This window comes from Bombina bombina, chromosome 6 (assembly GCF_027579735.1).
Source record: "Bombina bombina isolate aBomBom1 chromosome 6, aBomBom1.pri, whole genome shotgun sequence".
In the NCBI taxonomy this organism is placed as follows: Eukaryota; Metazoa; Chordata; class Amphibia; order Anura; family Bombinatoridae; genus Bombina; species Bombina bombina.
This window is the reverse complement of record NC_069504.1, coordinates 442,957,399-442,982,019: the sequence shown is the minus strand read 5'-3', so window position 1 is coordinate 442,982,019 and position 24,621 is coordinate 442,957,399. Positions and strand designations below refer to the sequence as shown.

The following is a 24,621-nucleotide window of genomic DNA, read 5'->3' as shown; positions in this document are numbered from 1 at the left end:
TTTGTTTTAGGATATGTTATTCTTCATAAGTTGTATTATGTTCGCACAACCTCAATAAAAATTTATTAAAAAAAAACAAAACAAAACATGGCAGCTGACGCATACAAAACCGTGCAAACCAATGGCATTTAAAATTTCATGACAATATTGATTGGATAGAGGCAGCGATGTACGCTCATGACAGGAGTCCTTAATACAAGATCCTTATTAGCTTTGAGGATTCTTGTCATGTTATGGGTGGGTCGTTGCTTTTATTCAGTGAATGTGATTGGCTAACAGGCTTTTGTATAAGCTTAGACTATGGCAACAGCTGAAACACATCAGCTGGGAAATTGACTATTATTTTTTGCACGTGTTAATATTGTTAGCCCTGCCATGTTCTTAAAGGGACAGTCTACTTGAAAATTGTTATTGTTTAAAAAAGATAGATAATCTCTTTATAACCCATTCCCCAGCTTTGCATAGCCAACACTGTTGTATTGGTGTACTTTTTACCTCTGTGATTATCTGTGTCTCGGCCTTATGCAAACTGAACCCTTATGTCGGTGCTTTTAACAATCTTGCATTTTAGCCAATCAGTGCTGGTTCTTGCATAAACATTATCATTCTCCACAGGAGTGAGCACAATGTCATATATATGGCACACATGAACTAGCAGTGTCTACCTGTTGTACAAGATCTAGAAGACACTGAGATGGGGAGCGGCCTGCACGGGCTTATAGACAGGCGGACGTGGAGGTTATAGGCTATAGTGATGTATGGCAGTGTTTGTTGTGCAAAGTGTTCTCTATCTTTTTGGACAGTGCATAAAATTGAGTGGACTGTCCCTTTAAGTTTATTACAATAAAAGTGGAGTTTTTAGTAAACCAGGACTTTAATAAGGTTAAACATTTTGATCACAAATTGTGACAATCCCAAATAAAGTAACACAGTTGGGAGCACTGCGCACTGTCATGCAATGTTTTCAAAAAGGGTTCCTGATGGATTAGAATTGGTCTAAAAAACGCGTTTACTAAAAAAATGCTCTAACAAATATTTTTATAATAATAATAATGATTTATAATACAAATAATAAATGGCCTTTTAACTATATGTAAGAAATATCATATCTTATGAGTGCCAGTCACCTAAACAATTAACTATTTTGGTACCCACCTCCCAAAAAAGCACAGTTGAGTAACTGCACTGCTGACCTGTACTGTTGAGAAAATAGGTGTTTCCCTCTTTTCCAACATTTTCAAACAGTTCTGTAACAGGAATAAGCATTTCCTGCTCTTCATAAAATGAAAATTCCTCAATGTACACTCCAAGGCAAGTCAATATTTCAAAAACAGTGTGTGTTCCAAACCCTTCTGCTATGGTTTTGTTAGAAGATGAAGACGCAAAGTGTCCAAAACGAAGAACTTCTGAGACCTCGTTATATAACAGGGACGTACCCCTGTACGTCCTTTAGAATTCTTTACACTCAGGGGCCAGTTTTTGCAAAGCTCTTGTCAGATAGAAGTGAAGTGCTTTGAAATGAAAGTTTTTCATGTAAAAGTCTCTTGACTTCCCAGCTATACTCAAATTACCACTAAATTGTCTATAAATTTGTACTGGTTCTTCCATGGTATAAACTATTATGGCTATTCCATACTCATCACTAAAATCATCAGGGAGATTAATATCTTCCTTTATGTCACTCCACTCATCTTCTGCTGTATCCCAAGCTGCTAAAAACTGTTCATTAGATTTTTCTTTCTTAAGTATATCTGGCATAATGTCCTTCTCCAATATCTCTGAACAGCCAATGTACTGGTCATCAAACGAGTTGGTTATTAGTGATGTCCCAAACTGTTCGCCGGAGAACAGTTCCCGGCGAACATAGCTTGTTCGCGTTCGCCGCCGCAGGCGAACATATGCGATGTTCGATCCGCCCTCTATTCGTCATCATTGAGGAAACTTTGACCCTGTATCTCACAGTCTGTAGACACATTACAGCCAATCAGCAGCAGACACTCACTTCCAGACCCTCCCAGGTCACGGGCAGCAGCCATTTTAGAATCATTGTGATGCAGCTTTTGAATAGAGAAGAGGTTTAGTGTTGCAGCTCCAGATTTTAATGGGAAATTGATAGCTAGGCTAGTGTATTCAGTCTCCACTACAGTCCTGAAGGACTCATCTGATCTCTGCTGTAAGGACAGCACCCCAAAAAGCCCTTTTTAGGGCTACATCAGTCTTTCTTTTTTCTTTTTTTTCAGTCTTTTTTTTTGCATAGGGCTAGAACTCCAGTCGTTTTTTTTTTTGGCATTTGCCTGCCTGCCTGCCACCAGCCTGTGTGTGAGCCTCACAGCATATATTGTACCAACTTGCTCACTGCCACCACTCATAACTGGTGTAACATTATTTTAAATTTAAAAAAAAAACAACTTTATACATTAGTTTGCTAATTGCAAGTTTAATCTAATGTTGTAATTAATTCCTCTGTGCCACCACTCATATCTGGTGGTGTAACATTATTGTAAATAAAAAAAAAACAAATTTAAATTAGTTTGTTAGTGTAATCTAATTTCATTTTCCATCAGGCCTGGGTCTGTCAGGCACACAGCATATACTGTTATTAATTGCTCTGTGCCACCCCCACCACTTATATCTGGTGTAACATTATTTTAAATTTAAAAAACAAAACTTTTACATTAATTTGCTAATTGTAAGTTTAATCTAATTTTATTTTCCATCTGGCCTGTGTGCCAGGCCCACAGCAAGCATATACTGTGATTAATTCCTCAGTGCCACCACTCATATCTGTTGTAACATTAGTGTAAATTTTTTTAATTTTTTTTTTACATCAGTCTGGTAGTGTTAGTGATAGTACTGTGCCTACTTCCATCATCAGTGCCACCACTCATATCTTCTTGTTTAATAGTAGTGTAAGTGTACATTTTAAAAAAATAAACTTTTTGGATTGTGAAACATCAGTCTGCTTTTTTGTTTCCTGCTCACAGCGTATACTGTGCCCATTTGCCCAGTGCCACCATTCATATCTTGTTTAATAGTAGTGTAAGTGTACATTTAAAAACAAAAAAAACTTTTTGGATTGTGAAATATCAGTCTGCTTTTTTGTTTCCTGCTCACAGCGTATACTGTGCCCACTTGCCCAGTGCCACCACTCATATCTTGTTTAATAGTAGTGTAAGTGTACATTTAGAAAAAATAAACTTTTTGGATTGTGAAACATCAGTCTGCTTTTTTGTTTCAGGCTCACAGCGTATACTGTGCCCACTTGCCCAGTGGCACCACTCATATCTTGTTTAATAGTAGTGTAAGTGTACATTTAGAAAAAATTAACTTTTTGGATTGTGAAACATCAGTCTGCTTTTTTGTTTCCTGCTCACAGCGTATACTGTGCCCACTTGCCCAGTGCCACCACTCATATCTTGTTTAATAGTAGTGTAAGTGTACATTTAAAAACAAAAAAAACTTTTTGGACTGTGAAACATCAGTCTGCTTTTTTGTGTCAGGCTCACAGCGTATGCTGTGCCCACTTGCCCAGTGGCACCACTCATATCTTGTTTAATAGTAGTGTAAGTGTACATTTAAAAAAAATGGCAGGCAGAGGCAGGCCACCCCGCAGGTGCCGTCGTGGTCGTGGTGCTGTGATTCCCTTTGGCCCTAGAATAATGCCCAGTGTTCAGAGGCCACGTATCATGAACTCAAAAAGTTCTGAGGACATAGTTGACTTTTAAACACAGGACACCCAATAGCTTCCGCTCCGAACCTTGACGCACCATCCTCCTCCAGCTTACCTTCGGGCAGCACCTCTCAAGTTACCACTCGCCCGCCTGCCGCCACCACCAACACTAGCACCACAGCCGCTTCACTTGATCTGTCAGAGGAGTTATTTACACATCAGTTGGAAGAAATGAGTGATGCGCAGCCATTATTGCCAGAGGATGTAGATAACAGGGATATGTCTCAGTCAGGCAGTATTACACACATGGACGTACGGTGTGATGATGATGATGTTGTACCCGCTGCGGGAGTTTGGTCTGTCACTGTGAAGCGGGCGTAACCCTTACACTACCTGATCGATACAACATCATACCTGATGTTTTAAAGCACGTTATTCCAAACAATTTAGGAATGTTAGGTGATTTATGCCCTTTATGGATTAAAACCAGACTCTGCATCAACTATGTCATTTTCCGTGGGAGTTTTGCCATGGATCCCCCTCCGGCATGCCACATTCCAGGTGTTAGTACCCTTGAAACAACTTTCCCATCACTATTGTGGCCAGAAAGAGTCCCTGTGGGTTTTAAAATTCGCCTGCCCATTGATGTCAATGGGGGTTCGCCCGGTTCGCCGGTTCGCAAACTTTTGCGGGAGTTCGCGTTCGCAGTTCGCGAACCCAAATTTTTAGGTTCGCGACATCACTATTGGTCATCATGTTCAGATCCAGAACCTGGCATTTAATCTGTAAAATACATTCACTCATTTTAATTGTTAAGGTACAAGCTTAAAAATAAAACAAAACAGTCTGTGAAAAAAAAAAGTTACAACACACACAACATAAATAAATTTAAAATTACAGCTACACTCATATGATATGATAAAATTATTCACATAAATATTAAAATAAATGGTGAACTAAGAAGTAAGAAGTGTAGAAGTTTAAAAATGGTGAATGACCACGAAAGACTCAACAATTGTTTATTGTTTGCCGTTTAATGTTTTAATTGTATTATTTGTATGTTTATACCTTGTTTCATAACTTGATCCTTTCCCCAAATAGGGACAAAATAGTATATTGGAACAAAAGACTCCTGCTTACTTACAACTATAAAGCTATATATTCATCCTGGACGTTGGAACTGTCAGTATATTTCAAAAAGACTTTGTTTATTCAGGAGATGGGATCTGTAACAGTGGGCTTGAGGAAGAGGAAACAGAAAATGAGAGGGAAGATAGAGCACTGAGGACATTAAGAGCTACTTAATGAAGCGTTGTTTACTGTTGGTCTTTTTTTGTTTTTTACTTTTTGTACTGTTGTACCTGCAAAACTTAATAAAAATATTTAAACATAAATATTAAAATAAAAAGGTTATAAGGGTTAAAACGTATATGGGATATGGCAATATATTTGACGTCAAAGCACTATAATATATATATATATATATATATATATAAAAATGTGTGTGTCTAAATAATAATTCCATAATATTTAATATATTTACCGTAAATATTTCACATTCCAATGTTCTTCACATACATGAAAATGTTACTTTTAATTGTAAATACTTATTTTTATATATTATATATATATATATATATATATATATATATATATATACCGGTAGTAGATTCCTATCAGCCAATCGGAATTCGATGGACGCCATCTTGGATGACGTCATTTAAAGGTACCTCATTCGTCGTTCAGTCGTCGGCCGGGATGGATGCTCCGCGTCGGAGGAGCGAAGAAAGAAGATTGAAGATGCTGCTTGATGGAAGATGCTGCCGGATGGAAGAAGACTTTGCTGCCGCTTTGATAAAGACATCGCCGGGATGAAGACTTCTTCTTTGCCGCTTGGATAAAGACATCGCTGGGATGAAGAATTCTTCTTTGCCGCTTGGATAAAGACATCACCCGGATCGGATGAGGAGTTCGACCCGGTTGGGTGAAGACAAGGTAGGGAGATCTTCAGGAGGGTAGTGTTAGGTTTATTTAAGGGGGGTTTGGGTTAGATTAGGGGTATGTGGGTGGTGGGTTGTAATGTTGGGGGGTGGTATTGTGTTTTTTTTTTCAGGCAAAAGAGCAGTTTTCTTTGGGGCATGCCCCGCAAAAGGCCCTTTTAAGGGCTGGTAAGGTAAAAGAGCTTTGAACTTGTTTAATTTAGAATAGGGTGGAGCTTTTTTTTTATTTTGGGGGTTTATTATTTTATTAGGGGGCTTAGAATAGGTGTAATTAGCTTAAAAATCTTGTAATTTTTTTTTATTTTTTGTAATTTAGTGGGGGGTTTTTTGTAATTTAGTTTAGTTTATTTAATTGTATTTTAGTTTAGATATTTGTAGTTTATTTAATTTATTGATAGTGTAGGTGTATTTGTAACTTAGGTTAGGATTTATTTTACAGGTAAATTGGTAATTATTTTAACTAGGTAGCTATTAAATAGTTATTAACTATTTAATAGCTATTGTACCTAGTTAAAATAAATACCAAGTTACCTGTAAAATAAATATAAACCCTAACATAGCTACAATGTAATTATTAATTACATTGTAGCTATCTTAGGGTTTATTTTATAGGTAAGTATTTAGATTTAAATAGGAATATTTTCATTAATAATATTAATATTAGATTTATTTTAATAAGAGTTTAGTTAGGGATGTTAGAGTTAGATAGGGTTATTATACTTAATATATATATATATATAATATAATAACGATATTAACTATATCAACCCTAATATAATTAGGGTTAATATAGTTAATATATATAATATAATAATTATATTAACTATATTAACCCTAATATAATTAGGGTTAATATAGTTAATATAGCTGGCAGTGGTGTAGGGGGATTAGATTAGGGGTTAATGTGTTTAATATAGCTGGCGGCGGTGTAGGGGGATTAGATTAGGGGTTAATACATTTATTATAGGTGGCAGCGGTGTAGGGGGATTTAGATTGTAGGCAAAAGAGCTGATTACTTTGTGACAAAGCCCCACCAAAAGCCTTTTTAAGGGCTGGCAAAAGAGCAGTTTACTTTGGGGTAATGCCACGCAAAAAGCCCCTTTCAGGGCTATTTGTAGGGTTAGACTTAGGTTTAGTGGTAGGGATAGTTTAGTATTTTAGGGGTTAAATTATTTAAAATAGATGGCGGCGGGGTACGGGGATTAGATTAGGGGTTAATAATTTTAAAAATAGATGGCGGCGGGGTAGGGGCTCACTTTAGGGGGTAGGTAAGGTAGATGGCGACGGTGTTAGGGGCTCACTTTAGGGGGTTATAGATTTAATATAGCTGGCGGCGGGGTCCGGGAGCGGCAGTTTAGGGGTTAATAACTTTATTAGGTGGCGGCGGGGTGCGGGAGCGGCGGTTTAGGGGTTAATACATTTTTTATTGTTAGGATAGTGAGGGGGGATAGCGGATAGAGGGTTAGACGTGTCGGGCTATGTTTAGGAGGCGTGTTAGACAGTGCGGGTGATTTCATACTTTAGTCAGGTTTTATAGGCGCCGGCAGTTTCTAACGTGGCGCAAGTCACTGGCGACGCCAGAAATTTGTACTTACGCAGATTTCTGGACATCTCTGGTTTATCCGACTTACGGCACGTTAGCAACTGACGGCACCGTATATTGGATAGCTCGAGTTGCGATCTGAAACTGCGGGCGACACGGGTTCCCTCGCTTGTGCCGCAAACGACGCCGTATTTCGGATCGCGCCCCAAGTCTATCGCTGTGTCTGGTTAGCTAAATAGTGCACCACTTGTAATCTAGCCTGATATTTGCTAAAATCATATCAGCACAAAAAACCATAAATAAATGGGGGGGGGGTGAGAAAAGTAGCAAGACTATAATAAAAATATAAATATCTTGAAAAATTATTGCAATCTGTATAAAATTAACTTCAACACTCATATTACTTTAAAAAGTAATACAATAATTTTTGGTTTATCCATCAATAGATAAATATATATTTTTTTAAAACATTCATTTTTTTCATTGCTTCCTCCATTTATTTATTCATTAGTTTATTGGAAAACATGTTCCTGCTTTGAAAAACCTTTTTTGTTTTGTTGTTGTGCGGCATGTTACTGACTGCCTTCCTAGTTTATTTAAAAATCATATAACCAGCTTCAAATGTTTTTTTAACAGTTTAAATACTGTCGTATCATAGGTATGATGAAATATTGTGTATGTAGTAGGGATGGGCAAATGTCTTTATATTCGAATTTGAATGTTAGAACAAATGTTATTGTAGAAATTCGATTTACATAATCGAATGTTGATAAGAACGAATATTCTTAAAAATTCTATTATCGAATGTTATTTACAGTTTTCAAATGTCACTTTCAAATTTGAATGTGACATTTAAATTCGAATGTGACATTCAAATTCATTTTTTCATGTAGCATTCGAATTTGAATATTACATTTATAAAACACAGTATTAGACTAGAAATAATATTTCGAATTAAAATGTTACATTCAAATTCGTATGTCTCATTCGAATTTGAATATTACATTTATACAACACAGTGTTAGGCTAGAAATACTATTTCAAATTTGAATGTGTCAGGGTTTTTCCCCTGTTGTTTGCCATGTGATGCTGACGGCCATTTTACTCACCTCTCTTCCTGACTATGGTGCATTGTGGGGGATGCTGCTAATTTCCTACACTTCCTTTTATGGCCAGACTGGTATGCATCATCCATGTGAGACAGGTTGCAGTCTCAGAATTGTGATGTCATCACTTATTATTTAAAGGGCCTCTGTTCAGTATGCTTTGCCTTTGCGTTGTCTCAGACCTGTTTGTGAGAGTTCCTGTGCATTACCTGGCTGCCTGGCATCCTTCCTGGTTCCTGATCCCTGGCTTGTTCCTGACTCTGCTGTTTTCCTTGTTCCTGATTCCGGCTCGTCTGACTATTCGCTTTGGCTCCTGACTCGGCTCGTTTGACTACCAGCTCTGGTTTTGACTCCTGGCTTGTTATTTGACTTGTTGACTTTTTATTATTTTTTGCTATGAATAAAGGTGTGACTATTTTTGCACTTCTCTTCTCAGTCTGATTCCTGGCACCCTGACAGAATGTCACATTTGAATTCCGAATGTAGCATTCAAATTCGAATATTACATTTATAAAACACAGTTGTAAACTAGGAATACTATTTTGAATTTGATGTCACATTCAAATTAGAATATAGCATTCAAATTCAAATGTAGCATTCAAATTCAAATATTACATTTATAAAACACAGTATTAGACTAGAAATACAATTTCGAATTTGAATGTTACATTCAAATTCGAATGTCACATTCAAATTCGAATATTACATTTTGAAATTGAATGTGATATAAACTTCATAGCTAAACATTCTATTATTCAAACAAATATTTTCAAATGTTATTGAAAAATTAAAAACTTAAAATTCGGAAATAGAATGTTAGAATGTTATATAAACATTTGAAATTCGATTCGAACGTATCAAAATTTGTGTTAAATTTAGAATATTTCGAAACATTCACCCATCCCTAGTATGTAGATTCCTTTTGAGTTTTACCAATGTCTATAAATGCCACACACAAACTTTAAAAACATGATATATATGAGAGTGAAGAAAAACCAAAAAATACAAAAAACACTCTGTTTCATAAATGCTGTACATTTATTTAAAGGAATCAAACAACAAATTTAGTATAGCTATCACATATCAAATGCATCAGGATATTAGAGTATGTAAGTACAAATACTCATATAGAATACTGGGATAGTTGTAAATAAAATGACCTCCAAATGGAATCTTTCAAAAATGTATTAACCATAGAAAATAGATATCCGATGTGACAGAATTAAAGGTATACCGTCTTTGTCTGGGAACAGCTGTATCTATCCCAATTGTAGAGCTGGATATCAATGATTATAATGTAATCACCAGTATATGTCCCAACTATGTGGAAGAGTAGTCAGTACGTTTGTAATCCTGTTTGCGGTGTGAGTTGTCTGCTTCGAGGCAAAGTCTGCCGTGCAGTCGCTTGTATGCCAGTCAGTCAGTCCCTCATACCTCCATAGCCTCTCCTGTATGTCCTCCGTGGATGGATAACATCCGATGGCATTCCTGTTAGGCGAGTAAACCCTCCAGTAGTCACCACAGGGAATATCCTTTGTCCTCGTCTCTATGGGCGTGTGCCATCTGGTTTTCAGGAGCCGCTGACGTCAGTATGTATATCGCCTACAATAGGCTAGGAAGATGGGGTTAGATGATGACAAATCACAATAAACCAATCAAGCAGGATAAAGGGTAAAGGCTGTAGTCTGGTAAATGTGGTATTTCCAACCACTATTATAATCAATAGGCAACAAAAGAACACCAGACTGAGGCCACAAGCTGCAACAGAGTTCAGTTTATTGGCAATGCCAAATAATCACACAGGGTGACACACAATAGAACGACTGACGAGTTTCGCGCACATGTCACTGATGAAGCACATGCGTGAAACGCATCAGGCGTTCTTCTGTGTGTCACTCTGTGTGATTATTTGGCATTGTCAATAAACTGAACTCTGTTGCAGCTCGTGGCCTAAGTCTGGTGTTCTTTTGTTGCCTATCATTTATTTAAAGGAACAGGGGCAATGACTTTAGGGCCAATGTGAAGAATAGAGGGAGGAAAACACTAATTTACAGAAAATAGATAACAGTATTAACCCCCTAAGGACTGGGCAAAACTTCCCCAAAAGACCAGAGCAGTTTTAGCATTTTTGCCATCACTACATTTAAACAGAAATAGAGCCTTTTTTATATTTACCTATCAAAACAAAATATATATTTTTTTAGTAGACAACCCAAAGTATTGATCTAGGCCCATTTTGTTATATTTCATGCCACAATTTAACTGCCAAATGCGATCAAATTAAAAAAAGAAACGTTAACTTTTTCACAAAATGCTTCTCTGGGATCCCCTTTGTTTAGAAATAGCAGACATATATGGCTTTGGCATTGCTTTTTGGTAATTAGAAGGCCGCTAAATGTCGCTTGTATTATGCCCAGCAGTGAAGGGGTTAATTAGGTGGATTGTAGGGTTAATTTTAGCTTTAGGGTAGAGATCAGCCTCCTCCTGATCACTCCCTGACCCCCCGCAACCAGCTCTCTTCCCTCCCCACCTTACAATTGTCACCGCCATCTTAAGTACTGGCAGAAGGTCTGCCAGTATGAAAATAAAAGCCTTTTTTTTTTTATATATTTGCTGCAGTGTAGGTTCCCCATTAACCCCCAACCTCCCTGATCCCCCCAAAAAGCTCTCTAACCCTCCCCCCTCTGCTTATTTGCAATAATTTTAGGTACTAGTAGCTGTCTACCAGTACCTAGTTTGCTGCAAATTTGGCTAATTAAAAAAAAAAAAAAAGACCAATTTTTTCTGTAGTGTAGCTGCCTCCCCTCAATACCCTCTCTCCCTCCGAGATCCCTTTCCGTTAACAGGTCCCACATGAAACCCCCTCATTGCCCCTACTTCCTCCTTCCCCCTCAAGGACGCAGTTATTTATTTTTATGTTTTTTTCCCTGTATCGTGGCTAAGCGGTCCCCCCCCACTCCCGCCCTCCTCCCACCCCCTCCAGGGTACGTCTCTGGTCCTTAAGGGCTTAACCAAAGCCTCCATGAGAGAAGGGGAGAAAAACATACTTTTCAGATGTATTTTACAGCAAAAGGCAACAAAATAAATAATTTAGATAAATTACAATAATGCTATACTTTGAATTAAAAAAAAACATTTTATGAGTTGTTAAATTCTGAGTTTAATGGCCCTTTAGTCTTTTACATTCTATAAATGTAAAATATTTATGAAAAAAATATACTGTACTTAATATTTTAAAATATCTTATTTTAGATTTAACAAAGAAATTAATTACATATGTTAGCTTTCACTGTTTTTCTTACAAACATGGAAATGGTTAAGCAATTTTTCTTTCAGTTGAATACATTTTTTTGACTAAAATAATATTTTCATAATTTTTAAAGATGTTTATTGGTCACCCAATTTTTAGGTAGCATATGTTATAACAAAATGTCTGACATCAAAGTTGATTTATTATTGTCTAAATCTGATAGATCTGAAGAAAATTTTATTGAATTGTTTTTAGACAATGTTGCACTTTTATGTTTGAGAATTCTACAGTTTACTTTCATACTTCGAGTGACGGTTTTTGAGGCAGTCCTTTCTAGTGACAAGAAAGCTTTTTACTTTAGAGCTTTTATTTAAATAGAATGTTGACTCATCTTAGGTGGAATTATGTACAGAAATAAGTAAACAGAGCTCTATTCATTGTGATCTATATATACAGCTATGGTCTGTGAACAATCAAGACTCCTGTGTAGACAACATTCTTGTTTACTGTGTATTTTTTCAGGTCACTTAGCACTTTGCTTCATAAACGTGCTTTTGGTGGATTGTAAATCCAGTGTGACCAGTCTTGGTTTGTACAGAATAAAAAATCATATAAAAACAAGTATAAAGCATTAAAAAAAAGTTTTAGAGATTAATGTTTTAAAAGAAAAATCAAACTATTGAAACTTGATTCTGCAAATTCTAGGAATTCATATACAAAAGAAAAAAAAAACTACTTGTTGGAAAAAATAAATGAATTAAAATGCCTTTATAAAAAAAAAAAAGAAAAAAAAAACACATGAAAAATACAGTTCCTTAAGTGTTATTTTTGTATGGGAAAATGAATTGTGTTTGTTCAAGGTGTGAGCTAATTTGGTATTTAATATGTACTTTCATTGTGATGCATACTTTTTTCAGTACCAATGAGTGTTTTTTTTTTTATTAAAAGAAAATGGGTAAACAGATTTAGCTTTGGGAGAAAATCTGCTTCTAACAGAGCATGACATAGAAAAGGTTATGAAAGGATAAAGGTTTCCCCCGTATGACTCAGAACAGAGAGATTTGGCACACTCCTGATTTTTTCCTAACCTGTTCTTTAACCCTACATCTTACATAAGAAGCACATAATTAACCTGCACAATATAGTTTAATAATGTTGGTATTGTGCTCTTGGTAATCTATATTATATTTGCTTTAGAACATATTAAAGATCAGTAAGAGGGATGCCTGTTCCATTGAATGTATAGATACTTTGTAATTTCAATCATTCAAGTTGTGAGCATATGCCAAAAGGTTAAAAGTCCCATTATGTTGGACCCACTATCTAATGCTCTCAGTGTAGCTAAAACACAATTAAAAGAAAAAACAGCATTTCAAAGAAAATGAGTGCATGCCCGCTATGTAATGTATGAGATTTATAGAGTATCATCAATTTAATCAATAGTGAAAACATAAACATAATGCATCCCAACAATGGAAAAGTAAATCATGAGAGTCATATATTCATCTATAAAGCCAATAAACTATAACAGCAAACTGCTGAGCTTACATCATCTCACATCTGTGCCCAACGTAATTTAGGTGCAAATCCCTGTGGGTTAACAGCTAGGCTAGCATATAACCTATACTCTCTCTGCCGTCAAGACACAAGTACACACATCCACCAGCAAACAACGCAGCAATCTAATGGTTTATGGCAAAAACTATAAAGCAAAGATGTAAAATCCTTCATTTAAAATCATGTAGCACAACACTCACACCAACTAATGTCCTTTTGTTATGTCATGTCTTGTTTTCACACAATTACAATGTTGTGTTATGATGCACTCTTCAGGTCCCTTTGCCACTGCTCTTATTTTACTACTGTATTTTTTATTGTAAGATGTCTAATCCAGCTGTTGTTCACATCCAAGGTTATTCCATCTGTGCTAAGGAACTATCTATTCTATCATTACCCAGCCTTAGGGTCTATCCTGGAATGACATTATCTGGAAGCTTGATATTAAGGTCCTTGGGCTCCAAATTCTCCTAAAATCTAATTCAACACCCTGTTTATGAATACTAATGAATATAACAAGTCCTTATTGTTTTTAGACTTTCAAGTAAACCAATGATATATACTCTAATATTTAAGAATGTAATCTATATCTTGCATGATTAAGGGAATAAATCTATACAAATCTGTATATTGGGTGCTCTTTTTCTCTCTTGTTAAGTCATTGCAATAAAATTAAACATTAGCCATTTTAAATAATTAAGCCTCCAGTTGTATTTATATAACATAACAATATTTTCTGGTTAAACATAAAAAATCTTTAAGAAACTTTCTTTTCACAGTCTTTGAAAATAATATTTCTGTTAATTTGCCCATGCGTTTTTTCACTGTAGGGGAAATGACTTATGCACATTTACTAATTTCATTTAATTTTGGCTAACCTCACAATTTACATTTTTTATTATCCATACTTAATTAAAACAATAAATTAACATTCTGATCATCATTTTAAATGTGTAAAAATGTCATAGTTTTAAAAATTGATTTTAGTTAAACTTTTTTTTTAAACCACAAAAGGTTGTAAGATTGATTTAATCAGTAAAACATTAGGTGAAATGCTTTCTGGTGGATTTAATTCTATTGTCAAAATCTCTCAGTGAAAATTATTAGTGAAATTACCATAATGTATAGCCACTGAAAAATCACTTGATTACCGTATTTTCGAATAAACATAAAAACATATATTTTTACATTGGATAAGAGTCATAGGCCCAAAAAGTTTACTTATATTTTCTATAAATTGTAAGCTAAATTAGTTTACAGGAAAACCTTATGCTTATTCATCCTTTATGGGAAGAAGAACTTCTAGAAGTTACTCCTGAACCTTCTACCATACAACTTCAGTTTCTGGCCCCATTTTCTGGTGCTGATATTTTTGTGAAGAATACTTTATTAAGTCATTTAATATGCTTGACAGTTTCTATCACCTCCCCGTCTGTGCTCCAATCTGAACATGTTTAAGTCTTTTAGGGCTCCATGTACTAAGCTGCTTCGGAGCCCTTGTGGGGCAGGTTCGCAAGCCTGTTTCCTGCTATTTAATAAGAAGCCGTAATTAGACCGCTGCTTCTTACACTCTCCACCATCTCTGAAATGGTGAAGAGAAATCTCCCCGAACTTGATTGCATGGGGTAATTGACAGGCCCTTCCCTCGTGCGATTGGTCACGCGAAGGGAAGGGGCAGCATTACATGCTCAACTGAGTGTGTAATGGTACATACGGAAGTGGACAAACATGGTCTGTTGCCTGTATGCAACAAAACCTTACGGACAAGTTCTCAAGTTGAAAACCTTGTCCGCACGCAGTTTAATACATGTGGACCTAAGTCTTTCCTTGTAATTTTTTTTTAGAAGATATACAATTTTTGTAGCCATAATGGATTTTGTATGTATTACAATATCCTCAAATTTGAAAACCTAATTAGATAAGACACAATTGCTCGCTGTATTCAGCGAGGTCTGGCAGACCTGATCCGCAGTGTCGGATCAGGTCCAACAGACCTTGATAAATATGCCCCACGGTATTCACAAAGAGTTCTCACTCAAAAAATATTCTTCAAAATGCATATTAAACTTGATTGCATCTAATTTATTAATAATGTATTAAGGTTATAGTCTGTTATACATAATGTGTCCCATATGGGTAGTGGTACCATGTTTTAAATAAACATTTATAAATACCAAACAAAAATCCCTGCACTGTTAGCAGTCTAAACATGGATGCATCTTGCTTACTTTATTGATAAATATGACTGATATCAGATTATTTAAAATAATGGTGTATATTATTATCTTTTAAAAAAACATATAAAAACTTTCATAACAGGTTAAAATATATCCCAGCCAAGATCATTTTCTAAGGATTTGTATTCATCATAATATTTGTGTAAGGAGCTATTGTTAACATTAAACCAATTTCAAAATAACTGTTCTTTCTCATTTGAGCAGTTGTTGTAGAAACCATTTTACTACAGTATGAATGTGCATACTAAGGGCTAGATTACAAGTGCGGGGCAAACGGTTTGGGCTAGAGCAATCGCGAGTTTGCGATCCATTTTCAATCCGCTAATATTACAAGTTCAATCCTTTCCACAATCTAAGAGCTGTTGTAATCTGGTTTCTAAAATTTAAAAGTTTCACAAAACCCATAAAAAATACATTACAAAGTACACTTACACCCATAAAGAAACTATTAACCCCTAATATCCTAACAACCTTAAAATAAAAAAAAGCTTATCTGTAAAATTAATTAAAATCCTAATCTTACCTTTAAAAAAAACCAAAACTAACATTACAGAAAAATGGAAAAAAACACCATTACAGAAAAATAAAAAAACATACCATTTACCAAAAATAAAAAACCTAGCATTACAAAATAAAAAACATTACAGAAAATGAAATCACCAAAAATAGAAAAAAAAAATCGTATTCTAATACCCCTTAAGAAAAACAACAATCCCAAAATAAAAAACCCTGTTCTAAAAATAAACTACCAATAGCCCTTAAAAGGGCCTTCTGTAGGTCAGTCAGCTCTTTTGCTTAAAAAAACAATAAACCCCTAACATTACAACTCCCCCACCCCCTCAAACTCCCAAAAAAAAAAAAAAAAAAAAAAAAAAAAACGAAATTAACCATTTCCCCAAAAAGGGTATTTGGATGGGCATTGCCCTTTAAAGGGCATTCAGCTCTTTTGCTGCACAAAAAAAAATAAAAACCCTAATCTATAACCCCCCAAAAAAGAAACAACTAACCCAAAAGTTGGTACTCACCGATAAAAATGGACGGCGCTCCAAAAAAATGAAATGGTAGTTTTTTTTTATGTACTGTAAATTCTTTTATTTTTCTGAGATGTTATTGTTTTTGTGTAATGGTAGTTTTTATTAAAGGTAAGATTAGGTTTTTATTTAATTTTACATGTAAGTTTTTTTAAGGTAGTTAGGATATTTTTTAGTTAATTTAGGGGTATTTTAATTTGGATTAAGGGGGTTTAGATGTTAGTTTATAACTTTGCATTGTGGGAGGATATTGTTTAGTTAATTTAGGGGTATTTTAATTTGGGTTAAGGGGGTTTAGATGTTAGTTTATAATTTTGCATTGTGGGAGGATGGCGGTTTAGGGGTTAATAGATTATTTAGGCATTTTGCAATGTGTGGGGGTGGCGGTTTAGGGGTTAATAGTTTATTTAGGTATGTTGCAATGTGGGGTGATGGCGGTTTAGGAGTTAATAGTTGTATTTAGTGTTTGAGATATGGGGGGATGGCGGATTGGGGGTTATTAGGCTAGGGACTTATGGTAGGGCGTTATTTTTTTTTCTCAATTGACTTCTATGGGGAATGCCAAAATGTGAGGTCATTTGCGAGTGGGGTTTTTTTCCAACTTTTTTGTCTCCATTTATTTCTATGGGTGAACACATGCACTGTCAATCGAAAACTCAGCTTAGGTTTTTTGTGCTTTTCGGGTTACCGCTAGAGCAAAATAGTTTTTTTTCAACTTGTAATACCAGCGGAATCAGAGAAGCGCAAACAGTCTAATGCTAGTGAAGTCTTCGTTAGAGAAATGTTTTTTGGAATCTAGCCCTTAAAGGAATGTTAAACAGTAAATAGATGGTAGACAAGCAATGAGTTAAAATCAACGATAATCCTTTGAAGAATAAAAGTATTATTTTTTTTACAATTTTGTTACTTGTTGAAATATTGAAAATATAAGTGTAAAGATATAGTTTCTATAAAGTACTTTGTTTTTGTAAACTAATGGTCATCTCCATGTTTTTTTTTTTTTTGTGTGTGCAAACAATACTGTGTGGAAACCGTTTTCCACACAGTATTGTTCCACACAGCCTTGCTTGTGCAGTCTTTTTTATTGCTTGCTTTATATCTTTGCTAGTTATCCTCAGCAGGAAGGATAGATAAGGGTAAACTTAAGCTATATCATAGTGCCCCCATTAAGAAAACCAATAATTTACAGAGAAAGAGGACACAATATATAATGAAAGTATATTGCAATTTTTTTTAACTATACATAATTAAACATTTTATATTACACTTTTATTTTTTATTTTTTTATTTTGTTTATATATTGGGTTACATATTAAATAACAAAGAAAAAAAAGAAATATTAACATACTCATACCAAGGAAAGAAAAAAAATTACATTACATTCTTATACTGTTAAATATCCCTTTAAATATCGGGTACCCTAAACAAAGCTGACTTAAGCATAGAGAAAAAGAATGGTATTAGAAGTATAGTAACTTGTTTTCTGTTTGTTTTTTAATTTTAAAGGGACATATCAGCCAAGTCTAAACGTTTAAAAATAAACATCATTTTTACTGCAACTGTTTTTTACTAGCCAAACCCCACCCACAATTTCCCTTATGTGAAGGAGCCAATCTGGATATTTGTATGTTGTTTGTAATGGCTGGTTATTTATTGCGCACCTGTAAACGGGGAAATTTACCCGTTTGCGGGTGCGCAATAAATTAGCGCTACACTTGTAATCTAGCCCAAAGTATTTATTGATGGTGGAATAGTATTAACCACTATATTATGACGTTTATAAAAGCCAACATTCAGCCATATTCCACACAAAACAATAACAATAATACAAACCCTCATTTACAGAGACAATTTTTTAATTGAATTGGTTACATAAGTAAGGTTGAAGGAAATCAGTAGGAAACAAGTAGGGTAGATAAAGAGATCTTTGTGAGGTAATTTGTGGATAGTACAAAGCTGAAATTAGCTGAGTAATATATCTGAGAGACTTGAATTATATCCCAAGATATTCAGTGGGAAAGCTACAGGGTTGTTTATAGAGCTGTTAGATTTTAATAATGAAACAATATTACAGTGTCAAGTGATGTAACATTGCTAGTAAAGGAAATGAACCTACAGGGCAGCCCGCCCTGCCTAATATAATGTGAGTAGGGTTCGGTCCTGTAGACACTTATTATGTATCTGAGAGTGGCCATTTTTTGCTGGTAGTGGGCATTGCTTATTTTAGATTTTTCAAACAATTTAGGGCCAGATTACAAGTGGAGCTCTATTTAACACTCCCGCTCGAGTGTTAACTGTGCTAGAAGTAAACTTTTTGCGCACATCAGGATGAGCTCGTATTATGAATTGAAAGTAAAAAGTTATTGCTCGCACGCTTACCCTGATGCATGCAAAAATCCGAAGTTAGAATATCTTGCATAATAACCTATTTCCTCATAGAGGTCAATGGACAAAATTAAAACCTAACACCCTACCCTCGCGCTCTAACCAAATGCATTTTCTCAAGTGCGCTAACTTGACATAAAAATATGAATATTTCCCATTCCAATATATATATATATGATGGTATTTTGGTAAAATGTATATCTATACCTATGTATAAAGATGATTATGTATTGGTATAGATATATACAGATATATATATATCTATTTATAAATACATAGAGCATATTGTGCTATGTCCAGAACATTGGAATGTGAAATATTTACAGTAAATGCACTTTAACACTTGAATATTGCATAAATATTCTTTTGCATGTTTTCATCTGCTTAACTGCAAAGGTTCCAGTGCACTTATATATATGTGTTTATATGTATACATATGTATTTATATGTTTATATGTGTATATATGTCTATAAATGTATATATATATATATATATATATATATATATAAATACATAAAAACATTTGTATACATATACATATATATATATATATATATATACACTATATATATATATATATATATATATATATATATATATAATATTTATATATAGTAACAAGGGAGAGCACTTTCACTCAGTATATCAACTGCCAGGGTGCTAGTGTAATTAAATATAGCTGAACACAAAACTGCCACTCACTGGTCTTTCTAAAAAACTCTTTTATTGTGAAAGTAGTGACTTTTCGGGGACAAAGTATCCCCTTCCTCAGACACAGTGTATACAAAGTGCAAACAATAGCCTTTCCATTATGTACTCATTTGATTAATACCATTACATATTTTTTGCAGCGCAGTGGCCTTGGTTTGCTGTGACCATGCACTGCCCATTGGATCTGCGTTATCGATTGGGTCTTCCTTTTATTATTTATGAGCACTTTGGCAGTGAACGGTGCGTTGCCATGGAAACGCTGATGCTGGCTGCTGATTGGGCCTAGTAGTCATGTGCTCTTTCAGGAAGTACTTGGATTATGTTTTCTGATCAGGCTGTAACGGTTCCGTAAGTAACAACGGCTATACAGAGCCCCATTTATGTACAACAGGTTTTCTCGCATTGTCTAAATAGTATATGAAATTTGCTGTATAGTGATTAAGTTGCGGTCAAAGTAAGATACACATGCTAACATGCTTATGTGCATTTCATTGTTTGCTTGTTCCTCTATGTTGTGCCTACTCTCTCATGCAGACCATATTGATCTAGTTACATGATACATGTCACATATATCTCATTCACATGCACTTATTATTAGGCTCAGACAGATTTGTGCATTAGCTTTGCTGTAATTAATTACACACTATATTTGTTTATTATGTGATTGGGTTTTTACCATGAATACTTTTTGGCCGGGCAAAGTGGTCCTCCAGACGGGCAGAAGTCTTCATCCAAGCCGGGAAGAAGAGGTCCTCCAGGCGGGTAGAAGTCTTCATCCAGACGGCATCTTCTATCTTCATCCATCCGGCGCGGAGCGGGTCCATCTTCAAGACATCCGACGTGGAGCATCCTCTTCTTTCGACGTCTTCTTACTAAATGACGGTTCCGTTAAGTGACGTCATCCAAGATGGCATCCCTTCAATTCCGATTGGCTGATAGAATTCTATCAGCCAATCGGAATGAAGGTAGAAAAAATCCTATTGGCTGATGGATTCAGTCAAAAGGATTGAAGTTCAATCCAATTGGCTGATCCAATCTGCCAATGGATTTGAGCTGGCATTCTATTGAGGACTTCGACCCGGTTGGGTGATGACTTCTCAAGGTAGGGTGATCTTCAAGGGGTTAGGTTTTATTAAGGGGGGAATGCGTGGGTTTTAGAGTAGGGTTGGGTGTGTGGGTGGTGGGTTTTAATGTTGGGGGAGATTTGTACATTTTTTTACAGGTAAAAGAACTGATTACTTTGGGGCAATGCCCCTTTTAAGGGCTATTTGTGATTTAGTATAGGGTAGGGCTTTTTATTATTTTGGGGGGGCTTTTTTATTTTATTAGGGGGATTAGATTAGGTGTAATTAGTTTAAAAATCTAACCCCCCTAATAAAATAAAAAGCCCCCCAAAATAATAAAAAGCCCTACCCTATACTGAATTGCAAATAGCCCTTAAAAGGGCTTTTTGCGGGGCATTGCCCCAAAGTAATCAGCTCTTTTACCTGTAAAAAAAATACAATACCCCCCAACATTAAAACCCACCACCCACTCACCCAACCCTACTCTAAAACCCACCCAATCCCCCCTTAATAAAACCTAACACTAACCCCTTGAAGATCACCCTACCTTGAGAAGTCTTCACCCAACCGGGCCGAAGTCCTCAACAAAGCTGGGCGAAATGGTCCTCCAGACGGGCAGAAGTCTTCATCGAAGCCGGGCAGAAGAGGTCCTCCAGATGGGCAGAAGTCTTCATCCAAGCCGGGAAGAAGAGGTCCTCCAGGAGGGCAGAAGTCTTCATCCAGACGGCATCTTCTATCTTCATCCATCCGGTACGGAGCTGGTCCATCTTCAAGATATCCGACGTGGAGCATCCTCTTCTTTCGACGTCTTCTTACTAAATGACGGTTCCTTTAAGTGACGTCATCTAAGATGGCATCCCTTCAATTCCGATTGGCTGATAGAATTCTATCAGCCAATTGGAATGAAGGTAGAAAAAATCCTATTGGCTGATGGATTCAGTCAAAAGGATTGAAGTTCTTTTTATTATTTTGGAAGGGCTTTTTTATTTTATTAGGGGGATTAGATTAGGTGTAATTAGTTTAAAAATCTTGTAATTATTTTAGTATTTTCTGTAATTTAGTGGGGTTTTTTTCCGTAATTTAGATTTTATTTAATTGTAGTTAATTTAGGGAATTAATTTAATGTAGTTTTAGGTGTAATTGTAACTCAGGTTAGGTTTTATTTTACAGGTAAATTTGTATTTATTTTAAATAGGTAGCTATTAAATAGTTAATAACTATTTAATAACTATTGTACCTAGTTAAAATAAATACAAAGTTGCCTGTAAAATAAAAATAAACCCTGAGATAGCTACCATGTAACTATTAGTTATATTGTAGCTAGCTTAGGGTTTATTTTATAGGTAAGTATTTAGTTTTAAATAGGAATAATTTAGTTAATGATAGTAATTTTATTTAGATTTATTTAAATTATATTTAAGTTAGGGGGGTGTTAGGGTTAGGGTTAGACTTAGGTTTAGGGGTTAATACATTTAATATAGTGGCGATGTTGGGGGCGGCAGATTAGCGGTTAATAAATGTAGGTAGGTGGCGGCGATGTTAGGGACGGCAGATTAGGGGTTAATAAAATTTAACTAGTGTTTGCGAGGCGGGAGTGCAACGGTTTAGGGGTTAATATATTTATTAAAGTGGCGGCGATATCCGGTTCAGCAGATTAGGGGTTAAAAATTTTATTTAACTGTTTGCGATGTGGGGGGGCCTCGGTTTAGGGGTTAATAGGTAGTTTATGGGTGCTAGTGTACTTTTTAGCACTTTAGTTAAGAGTTTTATACTATGGCGTTAGCCCATAAAACTCTTAATTACTGACTTTCAAATGTGTTAGGGATCTTGGAGGTAGAGGGTGTACCGCTCACTTTTAGGAAGATTCGTGATACCAGCGTTAGGAAAATCCCATTGAAAAAATAGGATACGCAATTGACGTAAGTGGATTTGCTGTATTTCCCGAGTCGCGCCAAAAAAGTGAGCGGTATACCTGTACCTGCAAGACTCGTAATACCAGTGGGCATTAAAAAGCAGCTTTGGGGAGTCGCAGAGAGTGAGAGCTCCGTAAGACTGCTTCAGCTAACGCTGTATTTCAAGCTGCCTAACCCCACACAGCAGACTTGCCGGGTAACAGACACACACCGGCTGTCTACTTCAGTGTGCAGGACAACTTGCATCGATCCTGGTCACCGGACCCTCTAGATTGAAAAAGGCTCCAGGCGCAACGGCGCCATCTTGGTTTTCCCCCTGCCGTGGTTTGCCCAGCAGAAATGACAGCCTGGAGCGAGAAAGAGAGCATCTTGCTCAAAGAAGGGGCTAAACAACCGTGAGTCGCGAACCACAGGGAACATTGTTGAACCCGGCCTTGAGGGAGAGGGGGGCCACATCAACCACAAGCCAACGTTTGTGGGCGAACCGCACATTAGAGTGCCAAACGCATATAAAAGAGGTACCGCAACAAATCACACCAGGTCAGCACATAACAGCACTCACACCCGTAGCTGCTGAGGAACAGGGTCTGCATTAACTAGACTGCATAATATAACATACACACCATCCAACGTGGCCTAAGCATCAACCCTGCAAAACTTAATAAAAAGCACAGCTACCTGGCAACAGCACATTTAGTGATTATAGTTCATCAACCACCTGAGTGTATACAGAAATTCTAGCACAAAGGAGAGGTGATTGTCATTTTTCCACTCCACAGTCAAAACTTTTGCCATAAGCCCTCATATTACAGAGACTCCATCTTGTTAAAAGTTAGAAGCGGGAGAGGTGAGAGAGAGTGAGAGAGACAGTGCTTCACCTTTATACACTGCTAAAAGACAGCAGAGTAGTTGCTTAACCTTAGCCTGCACTGCTGGGGTTGTAGTTTCAGCTGCTCATACCTCTCCTGAGCGCCTCTGCAGACACAAACAGAAAAGAAACAACCAATTGCACTTCCCATGAAAATCGACACAGGCTATACCAATCATGGCCGGCAAACAAAAAGCATCTGATAAGAGTAAGAAACACGCTGCAGAAATAAACACAGCACCTACCTCCCCCACCCAGAGAGACACCAGCTCTGAACCGCCACCTGATTTGCTCCAAGATCTAAAGGCCTTCTTCCTACTCAAGATGGATGCACTTCAGGCAGGATTGGACACTCTCACTACCGAGATTCGCCAATAATCCACCAGGCTGCAGCATGCAGAGCAAAGGATATCCGATGTGGAAGATTCCCAACACACGTCTACCGTAGCGATGCAGCACCTAGAACGCCACAACTTACTCCTGCAGGAAAAGCTAGACGACTTGGAGAATCGATCCCGCCGCAACAATCTGAGGGTTGTGGGGGTCCCAGAGTCGGTTAAAAATAAAGACCTAATGGAATTCACAAGAAACAATGCCATTAGATATTGAGAGGGCGCACAGAATAGGCCCAGACCCACTGCCAACCAAACCTAACCAAAGACCAAGGCAAGTCATCTTCAAACTACTCAGATATCAGGAGAAGTTAGCAGTCTTAAAGGCTTACAGATCTCAACCTGATCTATTATATGAAGGACATAAGCTTCTTATTTTTCCGGACTTTTCAGCAGAAGTGGCTAGAAAACGGAAAGAGTTTGCCCCCCTCTGCTCCAAGTTACATGCCATGGGCCGATAGGCCTCACTCCTCTACCCGGCCAAGCTGCGGCTGACAACAACTGGAGGCCCCAAGTTCTTTCTGAGCCCACAACAGCTGCAAGAATTTCTAAACGCCGACACACGCAATGTAGAGGGCTGAAGGACACACACAGTGCACAACTGCCTTCTCACTCTACCCACCTTGCAGAATGGGTACTTTGCTTCAAGGACTGCCACCACCTGCTAAATCAAGGACTAAGTATCTGCATTTGTATATCTTAATTTTTGTTCATGTTGCATCTGTATTGTTGAAACTGTTTATACCCGGATCCCCTGCGATCCTGCGTTTGTTGAGCTTCTTTTTGCCCCTCAGGGCGTATTGCACAGCCATTTTCCCACCCTATCCACTATACGGATCGGGTGCTTTGTTTTCAAAATTATTATTACCATTTAAAGTAAGAAATAAGTATCT

At 36.6% G+C, this 24,621-nt stretch overlaps 1 protein-coding gene across 1 annotated transcript; it reads right to left on the bottom strand.

Moving 5' to 3' along the window:
* Positions 1 to 1,135: 1,135 nt before the first annotated feature.
* On the bottom strand, positions 1,136 to 23,515 carry LOC128664459 (ecto-ADP-ribosyltransferase 5-like). Its single transcript, XM_053719287.1, is given in 3 exon segments — positions 1,136 to 1,179; positions 1,182 to 1,833; positions 23,429 to 23,515. Coding segments are annotated over 3 exon segments (783 nt in total).
* Between the last annotated feature and the right edge of the window lie 1,106 nt (positions 23,516 to 24,621).